Below are 15,797 nucleotides of genomic sequence, written 5' to 3'. Positions count from 1 at the left end.
AAAGGGCTCGGCGCGGGGAGAGGGGGCGGGGCTTCCCGACGGTGGCCGCGGCGGGACACGGCGGGCCCCGCGCGCCGCCAGCGAAGGGGCGGGGACGAGCGCGCGAGCCGCGCGGCGGGCCGGGGCTGCGTTTGAAGGAAAACAAACCGCAAGGGCCGCTGGGAGTTGTAGTCCCGCCTCCCGCTCGCCCCCGGGGCCGCGCTCCCGCTGCCGCACTACAGCTCCCGGCAGGCGCTGCGCGCCCGCCGCGCGGCACGCTGGGCCGCGCCCTCTGCCTGCGCGCTCGCCTCAGGCCGCGGGCCCGGCCGCCCACCATGGCCTCCGCCGCCCCCCGCGGAGAGCGGGAGGGGAGGGCAGAGCCCGGCGGCCTGCACGGCTCCGCGCCCCCCGTGCCCGGCCTTACGCCGCCCCGCGGCTTCCTGCTGCTGCTCGGGGCCTCTGGAGCGAGGGGCTCTGGCGGCTGTTTCCTATCCCCGGGGGGCCTGAGGCGCTCCCGGTGCAGGTCGCTGCTGCTCAGCACTGCTTGCTGTCGGGCAGCCTCTGTGCATCCCGAATCGCCACCGTCCTCCTCGCTTCCCTCCCGCGAGGGGCACCAGGGGCTCTCGCCTTGAACAGTCTGACCGTCTACTCATAACTTAGTCTGCTGAGATGGTTTTTTTTTTGAAGAAAATTGCATAGGGTTTTGTAAAACGCGAAACGAACGAACCCAGCGATTACTCACAAATAATGAAAAGGGCACGTTCTGATAGATGCAATAAATCTTTATTACACGTTGTATTTTAGGATCACTTTTACATTCCTAGACAAAAGAGATGATACAAATAAATATAAGCTGTAAAACCTATGGACAGAACTATTGACAGGTTCTTTGCCTACAGATCGCCTAAGAGAGGGTCAGGATCAGTGTATCTCCAAGGGGCTGTGAGTTCTCGTAAAGACGGCTGTGCCCACGGGGACCCTCGGGCACTTCATTTCAGAGAGGAGGGGGGAACTGAAGAAGGTAATAAACGCCTAGACCACAGAGAGTTAAACCCACCACTGTACAGTGCAGAGCAAACAGGACGAGTATTCTCACTCAGTTCCATCTCAGCATCTAATTATGGCTTTTGCAGGTTATGTTCTTCCAATTTGTGTTTTAACACAGCAGAAACAGACCTACAAGAGTCACACTGCTCCTTTTAAAGCCTGGTGCATGGTAAGCAGATGAGAAGAGAGGATAGATCCAGTTTAGAGGTGTCTCTCTGAAAGGTGGCAAACACTCTATGTTCAGTGAAGGCAGACTTACTACATCAAAAGAAAAAAAACCTCTTGAACAGAAGCCTGATCTGTATAATGCATCGATGTAGTCCCAAATGCTCGGACAGAAGTATGTGTTTTTGAAGATTCAAGCAGCATGCAAATATTTTTAAAAAGGCAATCAGACCTATATTAAGGATTTTAAGAAAGTGCTTTAATTCCTATGCTTCATTTTCACGTGGTGCTTGCTCCCAGAGCCAAAGACCTACTTTTACTGCATGTAACTTTTTAAAAACAGTTAGATCCCATTATACAGACCAGAGCAAAGATGAGAAGGATATTAAACATTCCTGTGAAGAGACTAGATTGCGCACACTGTCCAAGGGCCTCTTCCAGGAGTCTGCTGGATTTCCTGTCTTTGGCTGTTAACCTGCAGGAAGCCCAGATGGTTCAGATAACACCCAGAGAGACGCAAACTTGGCAGGATCGTTTTTTTAAAAACTTCAAGCCAGAATTCAGTACGTTTTGTAGGGCTATGACAGTATATTTTATCTTAATATCAGTGCCACTGAGTATCTATTCACGGGTAAGTCAACCAAAATGAGAATCTAAAAACTTCTGTAACAATCTGAGATTGCCCATGAATACACTAACCACATTTCTATCCACAGCTCTGATATAAATACAGTGACTAAATATCCAATTTTATTCTTTTTCCACCCTACTGAATTTCTTTCACCTTGCTAATGAATTTCTACAAAATTAAAAGCAGATCCTTTCTGACATATTAACCAGCTAGCTTATTAACACTAAAACGAGAACAGTTTGGGTTTGCACTGTGATTTCCACTGTACCAATCCTGCCACAAGGGGAGTTTTCAGCTTTTGAGTTTAACATAGAATTCCCTATGGAACAGCAGTGACTAAAGTCTGCACATGCGCAAACACAGTTGTATCTGTGCATGCATATTCATATAGAAACATATGTGTACACAGATATGTACATATATGTGTATATGTATTATGTTGCTATTTCAGGTGGTAGAACCCCCTTGTTTCATTTCAATTTTTCTGAGCGCTTAAACCGTACAATTATCTTTTAAAACGCTGATGTACAGAAGATTATGTGCTAGAGGGAAAAAGCTGGGAGAGGGAAAGAAGATGACACTATGTTATGCAACAAGAGCTAAGTAAAAGACTCTTTGTACATAAACAGTGGTTTATAGAAAGACAGATTAGGCCAGGTTTCCATTTTCAGGTTGAAAGAAATTTGTCAGATGGCTACTCTTTCAACTATAGGCAAACCCCTCTTTCCTCCACCAAAACTAAAATATATATATATTAATCTTGTGATCCAGAAAAGTACTCCATGAATCAAAGCAGCTGAGTCAGAATTTAACCTGGGCCCATCTGGGCAGCTGGCTCACCGAGGCATCATGCCCGCAAGATGCAGAGGTGAGCTCTGCGCTGAGTGTTCAGTTCCTTCTGCTCACGGGGGTCAGACACAATGGAGTTCTCCAGCCTGGACGAAGTCACTCAGTGGATACTTAATGAGCACACAAGGTAGAGTCCATACATCAGAGCATTTCTAAAACCAGGCAAGTCCTCATACACTCACACATGTCAGTCTGGAGGAAGTCATCAGTGAGGGAGAGGAAACAGGTAAAAACATTCATAGGATGACAGCCAACAGCAACCAGAAGAAGTAACATCCCAAGTCTCAATATACATTGAACTAAAACTTACAACTGAGCTGTGAGACGCTAGACAGGAACACCTTACTCTGTCTTCAACAGGGCAGTTCCACTTCCCTCTACCCTGCCACACAAGCCTGCAGCATTACAGCAGCCTGCTTTAGTCATAGGGCAGCTTTAGAAAGAGACCATGGAAAGCAGGAGTTCTTCCTCCCTGTTTCAAAGTACAACCCCTGGAATTAATACCAGATTCCATCACTCAGACTTGGTTACTTGGGGCCTTCACTCCCACCAGGCCCTGAATGGTCCGGGAGGTGGAAAGGGAAAAGTTCTAATGTGGAACAGGTGAGACACAGAAGGTACCAAATACTGAACCTCCTTAGACACCAAGGGGAGGGACCGTACTTACAAGAACAGTGCACTTAGAGATAGCTTCACATTACAGAGCTCTGCTCTCTACCCAGCCTAAAGGGGAGAGTAGAGTCAGCCCTATGAGCCTGCTAGCGAGAAAGCTCCAAGCCAATGCTACATTTCATATGAACAGCAGGAGATTTGAGAAAATGGCCATCCATCAGCCCACAGTTCAAAGAGTCAGTATGGATATTGGATTAAAATGCCAGGGGTTAAGATGAAGGCAAGAGAGAGGAAGATAGCTATGGAGCTGGCACTGGTATGCAGATGTATTCGTTGACAAGGTGGTTCCTATTGACAGGGGTAAGGTCTGTAGGAGGTCAGTTTAGAGGAGCTCTTAACTTATGCCTGTAAACAATAAAGGATTTCAGTTTCTATTGCTTCCTTTCCAGAGAGCACAAAGATGCTTCCAAGACCCTTTTTTGTTCTACATTTCTAAAGGGAGGCACAGCTATCTAGCTGTGAGTACGTGATGACAGCTGCCATCCTGACTGTTCAGACCAATTTATTAACCCCAAATGATGATGCCAGTCTTTTAAGCAGGAAGAGGAAAAAACTAAGCACCTAGTCAAGTTTGGATATACCCTCTGCTTTTTAACCTTTTTTGGTTCTCACTATGAAGTTCTGTAGCGGTGGTTCGGCTGAGATGACTTTCAACTCTCTTCTTATTGCCCAACAGCAAAAAAAAAAGCCCAGTGCAGCAAAAGGGCTAGTGCAGAAGGAGAGACGGTGACGCTGTGAGGTGATCCCCATGCTTCCCATTGCTTCTAATACACTTTAACGTACCTCATGCATTTCTGATTTCCTAACTAAAATCTGTTTCCCACAGAGGCCAAATGCTGAATTGCAAGCACGTATCTTCCTGTGGCTCAATGCACCTGGACTGGCACAAGTCAGTTAAACAGCAAAGAGGCCATCTCCAGGGGAAAGGGGTTGGAGTCTGGCCGGGAGTTCTCTCTGCAGGTTTTTACTTGTCTCTGCTCTCAGAAGGCAAAGGCTGTTCACGCCCTGGAGAGGAATTGCTGGTTTTACTTTGGAACCAGCCCTCGTGACTGTGGAAAAAGCTGAGAACTATGGGTGCCTGCTGAAGAGGATCCCCCCGATTTCCTTCCAGTTTTAGGCCTGAAGAAGTAAAAATGAAAAAAATAAACAAAAAGCCCCAACAATGTCACCTGTTACTCATCAAAATTAATCTCCCAAAAGCTGACAAATTTTTACTGGATTTATTCTCTACTCAGTCTCAATTTTCTCTTCTGTCCTATGTTCCCCTCTCTCTATCTCTGCTTTACAGCCAATTCAGCCTTAACTTTATTGACGAGAAGTGCAGACAGACAGCAACTGTACCTGTACCTCTACTGTTAGCTAGTCTGCTCACTAAAAAATCAACTCACCTGGATTTTGATTTTTTATTTGAAGTGCTCTCAAAGGTTGAAGCGTCTACCTGTATCTCATCTTCATCCTGCAGAGCAGCTTCTAGAGCAGCCTGAACTTTGGGAGCAATGGCTGGACCCTCATAGTCTCTAGTTGTTCGGCTGGGCATGTCAAGCTCCAGTAATACAATATTCTCTGCCTGAGAAAGGAGAAGCAGAATCAAAGTCTACACATTTTCATGCAAATGAATTCTTTCCCTCCATAAGCTTATTCTAAAGTGCTTTATAAATAGATGCAAGACACTGTAAAAATTTACACCCCATAGAAGAACTAACAATCCTCAGAAACTCACATCCCCCCCCGATCAGGAATATGAACGTATGGAGGTTGTAACTACATCCGGGCTTACCCTATACCGGGCTTCTGGACGAATCATCATGGATGTCCTGGCATGCTGGCTCAATGGCCTCTTGTATCCTACAGCGGATACTGGTCTTTTCATCATCTGCTGGTTACTGGAGAAACATGGATACTCAGCTATTACACAACAAAACCAAAGACTCTTCTTTGAGTATATGAGCTAAAACGTCTGCAAATCCCACACGGAAATATGTCCCAAGTGGGCAGAAACTACCAAGGCTGCATTTCTAGGAACAGTCCTCCACGTTATCTTCTACAGTCAGAGACGATGAGGTAAGACAGTTATCCTGTGTTATCCGTTGCCCACACAAAGCAGAGGATTTCTACATATTTTTACTACACAGACCACAGATGCGTTCAGGTGCATCCAATTTTCTAAAATTTGCTCTAGGGAATTTCCTGTGTAGCGGCTCAGGATCGACCCACAGCTCTTGCACAATCATTTCTGAGAGCTTTCTTGTTTAAAACAGGAAAGAAATATGATATGGATTTATGCTATTTTAATGATGAATGCAGTATTATATCTAAGTTAAATATATTTATTGGAATCATCTGGAAGAATAGATTTTAATCTTCCAAGAACTTTCCTAACCCTACATTCCCATTTTACTAAATCTACTAAGAAGAATGAAATCTTTATTTTATAATATAGTAAAAAGTTAAAAACTTTGGAGGGGGCCAGTTAAAATCCTGATTCAATCCCTCTGTTGGGGTAACTCTTGACAACCTGAGGGCTTGCTTTACATGACCTATAATCCCTTCCTAAGTAAAAGTTTAGAAGTACACTCACTCCAGACGGGTTATGGGATGCAGTTTCCACTGGTCCTCCTCTTCATCAAAGAATGATCTGTTCATGATCTTATTCTTTTCTTCCAGGGGAATAAAATTTTCAATAATCAGGTGCCTGTAGACAAACACAAAAATGGAAAATACACAAGAAAATAAACGGATGACCTTCCCCTGACCACTCCTCTCCCACTGACTTAATATTCATTTTCTCATGTTTAAATCTTCTTCTACAAGCATGTGGAATGCAGTCCCTCCTTTCACTCCCCATCCAAAGAAACCATCTGTGTCAGAGTTAATGGCAGCAGTGAAGTGTTGGGACTTACTTTAGCTTTAGTTCCCTGGTAAGCTCGTTCTGGGTCTGTTCCAATTCCTGACGCTCCTTGATGTGCTCTTCTTGGAGATCATGGATCTCTGCCTTCACAGCCTGCAGCTTGGAAAATAACTGGAACAAACAAGAAGAGCCAAAGTCATAACTCCTCAGTGTTCCTCAGTTTCACACACAGCTTGATTTTTTCCTAGCCACTGCACATGGAATCTTTTTTTTTTCTTTACCTTTTTGAGTTTTTTGGTCTTTATGTCCACCTCCTGCTGTAGAGAACTATAGGTCTCCTTCAGTTCCAGTGTTTCCTCATCCTGACTTTCCATCTGTTGTTGGATTTCTCGCTCCCGACGTTTCTAAAAAATGCGATATACTGTGTTAGAGACCACAGTTACACACCTGACATACATGAAACCAACACTCAAGATGTTTTTACTTCCCTGGGATCCAGGGCTTTTGCTTTAGCTTCTAGTTCTTCCTATTTCTTGCCTTAGAAATACCAGAAGCATGTGCTCTTCTTGGTCTTTATTTTGCTGAAGGGCCTATTGGAATTGTCATCAGATAGTGTGAATAAGTGCTCAGGCTTCAATTAAAGGAATTAAATGTTGTGTTTAGATTCTTTTTTTTCCTTTTTATCAATTCGTACTAGTCATTTTAATTAAACAATCATCAACAAAAATGTGTAACAGAAAACAAACTTGTATCCCACAGTAAACATCCCTCCCTTGACCTAACTGCTGAACTGTCATTCTCTGGGGTCTTTCAATTAGTTCTTCACTAATAGATATTTCCAGTCAAGACAGGACATAAATCTTTGATGTGAAAAGCTAGAAGAAAACTGTTATGAACCTTCTTTACATATTTCATACAGCAACAAAAAGGACACAAGCCCTTCCCCTTTCTTTTGAAATTAATGATTGCCATTAAACCAATTTCAGGGTTAATCTTGGGCAAACATGTTTATAGTTTCTCCTAATATAATGTTTCATGAAAGTTCTGCAGCTAGAACAAATGTTCTTCCTCATACCTGTTCTGCAATTTCCTGCCGCTTCTGTTCCAGGATTTTCTGCTGTTCATTTGTGTGATCCACAATATTTTTCCCTCCCACCAGAAGCTTGCTTTCCATCGCCTGAAGGGGAAAAAAAAAAAGATCCTAAGTTTCTCTCTCAGTGATCATCTAATCAATCCTTTCCACAGAATACAACTTTTTCGCCTGTGTATACAACTTCTCTATGAGGACAGTTCCCTTACTTAACATCCTGTTTAAGTCATCTGCTTCAAGAATTACTATTTCTTAGAATTCATATAAAACTGTGGGATTAACAAAACAGTAACTTGCTTAGAATTACACACTGCTGCAATGTGTGGCATATTTGAAGAACTAAACTGCATACTCTCATGTTAAAAAAAAAAAAAACTTTTTAATGATTCATTCCAGAATGAAGCATTTTTGTGCTATGGCTTGTAAAAAGATTTATCATCACATTTTATTCCGCTGATTGCTTAAGATCTCAGAAGAATAGCACATAAAGACAACAAAGCAAATTGTGCATGTTGAAATATGGAATTAATGGTGCAAATTAAAATAATTTCAAATTCTAACTAGAAATAGTCATTTTAAAATCTTCTGATCTAAGCATAACTCATCACTGTTTTGAAATCTTCTTTTGAAATATCTTTCCAAATTGGGAAACCTGCCATTCTCCCCACAGCCCTAAATTCCCTTCAAAAAGTCTGACAAGGAAGAATTCTACCTTGATTTTAGCACTCAGCATTTCTGTTGCTTCCTTCTCTCGCCTCAGGTCTTCCATTTTCTTCTCCTTCTCTTTCAGCAATCTCATCTTTTCTTCTGCTACCAAGCTATGATCCTCAACAATCGCTTTCTTTTCAATCTCTAATTTTTCTTGTTGTTCCCTCCAATAGTCATCTTTGTCATCCCCTTCATCCTCACCCTCTTCAGTATCCTCCTCTTCTTCCCCACCATCTCTCCTTCTATCCCTCCTCTTTCTTTTGCCAATAGACCGTTTTTCCAATTGTGCTTTTAGTCGAGCAATCTCTTCCTGGAATTCTCGTAGCAGAGCATCCTTAGGATCCTCATTCACTCTTGGCTTGTTCTTGATGTTTTTGGCACGATTGGCATATCTCAGTGTTGTAAGAGTTTCCTCTACATTGTAAGAGGCAGGGCCTATATTGGCCACCATAACAGTCTTGGCATTGCCACCTAAAGAGTCTTGAAGAAGCCTCGTTAGTTTTGAGTCCCGGTATGGAATGTGCGTGCTTTTGCCATCTACCAGGGCAGATATAACATTGCCCAAAGCTGAAAGGGAGAGATTGATTTTAGTAGCTTCCTTTAACCTTTCCCCCTGCGCTCCAGTCTTAGCTTGGCGCTCACTGCCTGCAAGGTCTACCAGGTTAAGTTTTCCGACACGGATGTGATTCTCTCCATCAAGTCCTAACTCACTGCATTCAATAGTGATCACAAAAATGGCATGAGAACGAGAGCTGTGTTCATTCATATTGGTGGCACCGACCGAGCGATTTTGGTTTCCCACATTCATGACATGCTCTATCTCTTTGACACTCTTTGTAACAAAGGAGGACAAATCCTTAACATATACACATGTGTCTGGTCTCTCTTTCAACTCCAGCCTCTTGGATTGATCCTTCGATAACAAGTCTCTGATTTCTTCTTGGTATATTTCCAAATAAGAAGCTCTAACTAAGTACTGCTGATTTTGAGATCTAGAGATGTGGGTGAAGATGTGGTCAAATGAGTTGGGGATGACCCCTCTTTTTTCAGGATCACCACGCACTCCCTCCATGGTATATGTTTTCCCTGTCCCAGTTTGCCCATATGCAAAGATCGTCCCATTAAACCCTTGCAAAACAGAGTCCACAAGAGGTCTGAAGGTCTCATCATAGAGTTCAACCTGTTTGGAATTCCAGTCATACACAGCATCAAAGGTGAAAGTTTTAGGCAGTTCATGAGATGTTCCCCTCGGATTCTTCACTGAAACCTGCCCTAACTTGACATCCACGTTAACAACTTTTTCATATGAAGCTGTCTTCTCTTTGCTGTTCATTGGCCGGCATCGTACCACCACCCTCACAGACTCAGAGCTCTTTAACTTGGACATGACAGCGGATCTGTGGCTGGTGTGATCTGACCAATGAATGATCCAGTGCTAGAAACCTAAAAAAGAAACAAAGGAGGAACATGTGAATGCAGTTGCCAGCAAGTGACAATTTTACACAAAGCCAAAGATTCAGCTCACCTATTTGAGCAGCACTTTGCATTCATTAAGTTGTGAGGGATTCTGAAGCACGAAATTAATGTACAAGACGAAAACTTTAAAAAGCGCTGAACTGACACAACATTATTTTACAAAAGCCTGTCCATCAATCAGTATCATTTATACAAGCTATGCTGCAAAGAATCTTCATCAAATCACACCTTTACAGCTGGGAGAGATCCTTTTCTTGACCCTTAAAATAGTAATAATGCTTTTAAAACATTTAAAAAAATTAATGCTTTGCCGTGGACTCCCTTTGTGGTCTGGTATTAGCTTTTTGTTTTAAATCTCACGCTGTGAAAATCCAATGCAGAGCTGCTCTTTCCATATTGCTCAGGATGCAGCTCACAGGCTCTTGAAAGGAAATCAGCCAAGTACTTAGATCAAGTGCTTCACCCACCCACCAGAACCGAAGAGCGATTGTAAAACAGAAATATAGCACTTTCGGAGTTGCCTCTTCTTAAGCCTCCCGTCTGTTGAGGAAACGTTTTCATTTTTATGAGACATTTATATTACAATAATTTTGCCAATCCCCTTCACATGTTATGTGAGGTGTCATCAGGACCATCCTGCCACAAAGGTTTAAAACTCCTAAATGGGTTTTGTTAAAGAAAACAGTTGTCTGGAATGCAGCCCAGATGCTTTTCTCTCTTCTGCATTGAAACTTTTTAAGCCACTTTCTCAAGGCCTAGTTACAGCAGAATAGACGTTCAGCTGGACTGCAGCCACTGCTAGGGCACAAGATAAAATCATTACCTAGTTTGTCTGTTTCCAAGGCATCATATCTCCCGCATATTCTGCATTTCCACAGTTGGGGAAAATAACATTAACTTTACTGTCTGTCAAAGAATCAAGTGACAGAAGATAATTGCTACACAAAAATATACACACAGTCTTGCAGTCTAGCTCACTGCAAAGGAAGTCATGAAGGCAACCAAATGCAGCAGTCTTCTAACACTAACAAATATCATAAAACAAACCAGTAAGAGGAGTAAATTACCCCAGTGAGGTGGATGCTGAAATCAGTTGGCAACTAAGAGGAATATTTACACCACCTAATTTCGCTAAGCTCCGGTGCCTGTTACCCTCGAATGCCTGTTTAGTCCGTGTTTGTGCCACCACTCAGGATATTGTTTCAGTGCTGTAAAGTCAAATCTTTCACACCACAAAATTCAAAGTCACTTCTAATCCTGCCCACGAGGGGGACTGAAGGGAGAAGCACGTTCTCATCAGTCTCAGAAGCTCGATGCCTCTGATGGGAACAGGTCAAGGCCCTGTGCTCTCTGCATCCCTCGAAGCCACAGAGCTCATGATCTCTCTGTCCTGTTTCCAAAACTTCCTTGTCAATATTGATTATGCATTTGTATCTGTTGCAAAAATACCGTTAGCACACTTAAAACAGAGGGCAGCGTTCCCAGCTTACATTCAGCAGAGAGTAGAAGGGAAAGCTATAAAGGTGGCATAACCTGCCTTATGCGTTGCCTATTCCTCAAGCACCCAGAGGGCATCAGGGTGTGATATGGACACGGGCCAGGATTTGCCCTTCCAAATATGCTTTAGAAGGTGAATTTCAGCTCCTTTCATATCACTTCTGATGAAAATTTCATAAAGCACTCGGTGATTGGAGCCCACCCTACTCTTTCTCCAGCGTGATTGCCCTTATGGATGGCTTCTGCAAACTAACGCGAGTATCTTCCTCAGCTAGAACTCATGCATCTGTTTTCACGGGGAAACTGAAGACAATCATATTTGCCTTAGATATTTCAAGCGGAACTGCTTCACGCAGATCTATGCTATTATTCTTCTTTCGCCAATATACTTTTATTGGGATCTTCCATAAAGGCCAGCTCTATAATTAGGCATATTCCGCACTCCTGCTCTGGTGCACCACCTGACTCAGTACCATCTGGTTTACGAGATTCGGCATTAGTCTAAACTCACGTTGCACAAAATCCAGTGCACAGATCCATGCTGTTTATGACTCTGTGCTGCAGAGACGAGGAAACATGCTGATGCATTCCCCAGTCATCAGCACAGTGAGCTACCATCTAAATCAGAAGACGACAACTACGTTATTACTCAGTGATAGCCTTACACTGAAGATCTGGAACTGCACAGTTTGTGAAATGCCCTGAGGAGATTTCTAATAAGCTTTTTTTTTTTTTTTTAATGTATTTTTCAGGTAGGATTTTGAATACTTCCACAAACTGCAAGTAAATGTAAAACAAATACAATGTGGAAATCCCAGGTAGAACCGAAATGCATTCAGTTTGGCCTCCCCAGGACTTTCTAGCTGTTCCACTACCAGCTGGATCTGCAGCAAAACCGATGCATTTTGCCTGTGGTTTTTTTACTCAATAATTGCATGTTGTCTCAGGAGATCCGCTCAGATAACGTGACAGAGAACTTCAGAAGCAGAGCTAGAGGACTGGGAAAGAAAGCAGCACATTTCTACCCCAATATCGCTACTGTCAGTCTCCACTAAAAAGAGTAACACCAGGGCAACAACTAAACATATTTAATAACATGTCTGGAAACCTCGGTATAACCTTCAGAATTTCCTCACTGTCATGAGGGAAAACTACCTGCTCCCTTGTTATTCCCATGAAAGAACTTGGTAGATAAAGAGGAAGAAGAGGAAGGTGTAGTGAGGTGACCAAACTGGACAGGCATCCAGAAGTGCTTTACAACTCGCATAACGAATTCAATCCACTATAGGAATCTTGGATTGCTACTGAGTGAGAAACAGGAATACGTTTCCCTCCTGACCGACACTCCAGATAAACACGACCTTATTGTCCGACCCACGAGGAATGTGTATTTTAGAATACGAACAGAGAAAGAAAATATTTGGAACAGGGCATGACTTGTAGAAGCATAAAAAGCAACTCTCTCTCTACTCATCATGAGTAATTATAAATACTTACAAATATATGCTTATTCCATATCTACCTGAGATAATCCCACCGTTCCAAATAGACAAGGGCCAGGTCTTTTTCAGATAAGTTTACATAACAAATGAGGCTTCACTTGCCTGCACTATTATGGTGAATGTTCACATTGGCAAATACTCAAATTAGGCATAAGTTCTGAAAAGAGGAGCCTTGATTTATTATAGTAAGGTTAACATCCAAAATATTATTTAGATAAGTAGTACAGCTTTTTCAAGAGATGCTGGCTAGAATTAAACAAATGTAATTAAATTAAACTTCTAGTAGTCTGCTTTTTTTCAAGATTTTTCAGTCACCTGGAAGATAAAAGAGAAATCCAGCACGTGCACTCTCAGACAGCGTTGGCAGAGGTATATATTTAACAAGAATTATGATGCGTATTCCCCGTTCCTTTGGGTGCACCTCTTAATGTGAGCTTGATAATCTTTTGCCCAATTTCTTTTCCCCATTTCACTTCTGAGTCTCTTTTTAACGTCACAAAAAACTTATCTCACCCCTGATTTGAGCTATTTTCATAACAACCTGTCATGAAACATCTCCACTTAATTCAGCTACTGCTACAGTTTACTGAAAGTATAACAAACTATGTTTCTTCTCAGATTTACACAAATGTGATTTAAGGAGTAAGAAACAATTTAGCTTGTAGCATTTATATTGGCCAAAAATACCACTGTAAAGCTTGAACTGCTTGGAACAGCTGGAAAAGACCGCCTAGAACAGCTCGGAAATTAAGCGTATGGCAGGTCACAGTACCGTTCATTCTTACGCGATGGGGAAGGATTTTGTTTTGTGAAATTATGAAGTCTAAAGCGATCTGGATCAGTTCCCTAAGCATCGTAATCTGTTAGGCTTCAAGGTGGAGATGACACATTTTAAAATGTATCCCAGATGACCAGGAGGGAAGACAGGTGGAAATCAAGGCATTTTTTTTCTTTTCATACAACATAAGATCTCACCTGGAAAAATAAGCAATGCCACAATTTGACTGTAAGTTAATGTAACCACTTATCATCAAAGTTTTAGACGTTAGAGCGGGTTAGCTCAGCCAGCCCACACCCGTGGGACACCCCGCTCTTAGGAGGCATCTATCACTGCTTAATCAACGCCCCCCGTGCGGGCTGCAGCCCCGAGGCCTCTCCACTTCCTCGCGTGAGCTTAAAGACCTGCTCAGGAAGATTTTCTCCGCAGGTTGCCTAAATTCTTACCTCATATTTTTGTGTATAATCTCCAGGCACTACTTAAAAAATGCCATTGCTTTCTTGCAGTTTAAATCCATTCAAATATTTGTGGGCTTGTTATGTCTTTGCTCATTTGCTTTTGTCTTTTACCCTTTCCTTATAAGCCTGTCACCTCTTCTTTGTTGTTCTCCTCCAAACTCCCTCCAATTTCTCTCTACTACATCGCTAATGTCTGAACAGGGCATTTTCAGTGCCACTGCCCAAGCGAGGCAGACATCTGCCATCCCTCTGCCTACAACCATCTTCTGCCACCCTGACACCGTAAGCCCTTATTTAATTTGTTGCCTGTAATCATCTCGGTTTGTTTAAGCAGCGCGGCTCCTCGGATGTCACCCTCCCCCGGAGCGATTACAGTGACGTAAAGCCCAGCCCCGCGTGTGCTTGAGGCTGCGATTTCAGCTCTGGTGCCCGTCCACCTGCGCGTCGCCCATCAGCCACGCAGCCGCCCGCGCGGGAACCGCACCAGGCGCCAGCTCTTCAGCCGGCGTCGCAGCCGCCCCAGCTGCCTGGGGAGCAAGCGGCACCGCGCTTGGGGTGGACGGGAGCGCGCGGGGCGACGGCAGCGGGCCCAGACCCGAGCGGGGCACGGCCTTGGGGCGCCGAGGGCCGAGCGCTCCCCGCATGCCCCTCGCCGCCTTGACCTGGGTGCAGCCGCCAGCCCCGCGGGGGCTGCCTGGGGACGGCGGCTGCCCGGGGACGGCAGCGCCCTTCGCGCAGCTTCGCCGTGCTCCAGCATGAGTATGAAGCACCAGGGATATGCAGCCCCCCAGGCCGGCACATGCACACGTCCCCCTGGGCCAGCACACGCGTGTGCAAATGGGGAGGCAGGTACCCCTGGGCTGGCACACGCATGTGCACGTGGGAATGCCGGTGTCCCCAGCACACGCGTGTGCACACAGGGATGAAGCGACCCCCAGCACATGCATGTGAACACAGGGATGAACTGACCCCGACACACACGTGTGCACATGGGGACAAACTGATCCCTAGCACACACGTGTGCACACAAGGACAAACGGACCCCCAGCACACGCGTGTGCACACAGGGACGAAGCGACCCCCAGCACATGCATGTGAACACAAGAATGAACTGACCCCTGACACACGCGTGTGCACATGGGGACACACACAGCCCCTGACACGCGTGTGCACACGGGGACAAACTGATCCCTAGCACACGCGTGTGCACACAGGGATGAACTGACCCCGACACACACGTGTGCACATGGGGACAAACTGATCCCTAGCACACACGTGTGCACACAAGGACAAACGGACCCCCAGCACACGCGTGTGCACACGGGGGCACACACAGCCCCCGACACGCGTGTGCACACGGGGACGAAGCGACCCCCGGCACACGCGCGTGCTCGCGGGGCGCCCCGCGCCCTCGCCGGCGGGCAGGCGCCGGTGCCCCGCTGCCCAGGCCCGCGCAACGGGGCCGCCTCGGTGTCCCCGCCGCACACGCGCGTGCGAGGGCCGGCGCACCACCGCCCCCCCCGGCCCGGCCCCGGCCCCGGCCCCGGCCGCAGAGGGGCCCGCGGCGCCCGCGCAGGAGGCCGGGACTCACCTGCGCCGTCACCATGGAGCCGCCGCCCGGCCGCCTCGCTCCCGCTGCACCGGATACGGCGGGGCGGGCCCGGCCCGCGCCCCCCGCGCACTTCCTTGGCAACGCGCGCGCCCGCCCCCACGCCATCACTTCCTTAGCGACCGCCGCCCTGGCAACGGGCGCACTTCCGTAGCGACCGGGCGGGGCAGGGCGCCGCCGCTTCCCTAGCAACGCCCCCCCCCCCCCCCCCCCCCCGGTGCCCGAATGGAGCGGGCCGGGCCGGGGGAAGGGGGCAGCCGGACCGGGCCGGGGGGGCCCAAGCGCCGCGGCGCCGCGCGGGGGCATCGGGCCGGGCCTCGGCGAGGGGAACAAAGGAGCCGCCGCTGCCGGGCCCGGCCCGCTGCCGCCTCCCTCCCTCCCCGCGCAGGGCCCGGCCGGGCAACGCTCGCCTCCGCCCCAGCCCCGCGGCGGCTCCCCGGAGCCCCCCAGGGCAGCCGAGTGGGAGCGAACGTTTACCGGTGCCCCCC

The 15,797-nt window shown here is 46.2% G+C and overlaps 1 protein-coding gene across 1 annotated transcript; it reads right to left on the bottom strand.

The window, feature by feature from the left end:
- Positions 1–746: 746 nt before the first annotated feature.
- Positions 747–15,382, bottom strand: KIF3B (kinesin family member 3B). The gene is made up of 9 exons (XM_064521710.1): positions 15,292–15,382; positions 7,994–9,432; positions 7,267–7,368; positions 6,473–6,595; positions 6,244–6,362; positions 5,922–6,035; positions 5,121–5,226; positions 4,732–4,910; positions 747–4,462 (listed from the first exon to the last, which is right to left on the bottom strand). The coding sequence occupies exons 2-9, from the start codon at positions 9,374–9,376 to the stop codon at positions 4,369–4,371; spliced, it is 2,220 nt and encodes a 739-aa protein (XP_064377780.1). The 5' UTR covers positions 9,377–9,432; positions 15,292–15,382; the 3' UTR covers positions 747–4,368.
- Positions 15,383–15,797: the final 415 nt, after the last annotated feature.

Source organism: Dromaius novaehollandiae, chromosome 16, assembly GCF_036370855.1.
Source record: "Dromaius novaehollandiae isolate bDroNov1 chromosome 16, bDroNov1.hap1, whole genome shotgun sequence".
Taxonomy (NCBI): domain Eukaryota; kingdom Metazoa; phylum Chordata; class Aves; order Casuariiformes; family Dromaiidae; genus Dromaius; species Dromaius novaehollandiae.
The sequence above is the reverse complement of the archived record's forward strand: the minus strand, read 5'-3'. Positions and strand labels throughout refer to the sequence as shown.

Excerpts from the sequence above, each read along its gene's own strand:
- KIF3B (XM_064521710.1), bottom strand. The coding sequence starts at position 9,376 with ATGTCCAAGTTAAAGAGCTCTGAGTCTGTGAGGGTGGTGGTACGATGC. Across the intron at positions 7,369-7,993 it reads TGCTGAGTGCTAAAATCAAG|GCGATGGAAAGCAAGCTTCT; the intron begins GTAGAATTCTTC and ends TTTCCCCTTCAG. Across the intron at positions 6,036-6,243 it reads ACCAGGGAACTAAAGCTAAA|GCACCTGATTATTGAAAATT; the intron begins GTAAGTCCCAAC and ends GTTTGTCTACAG.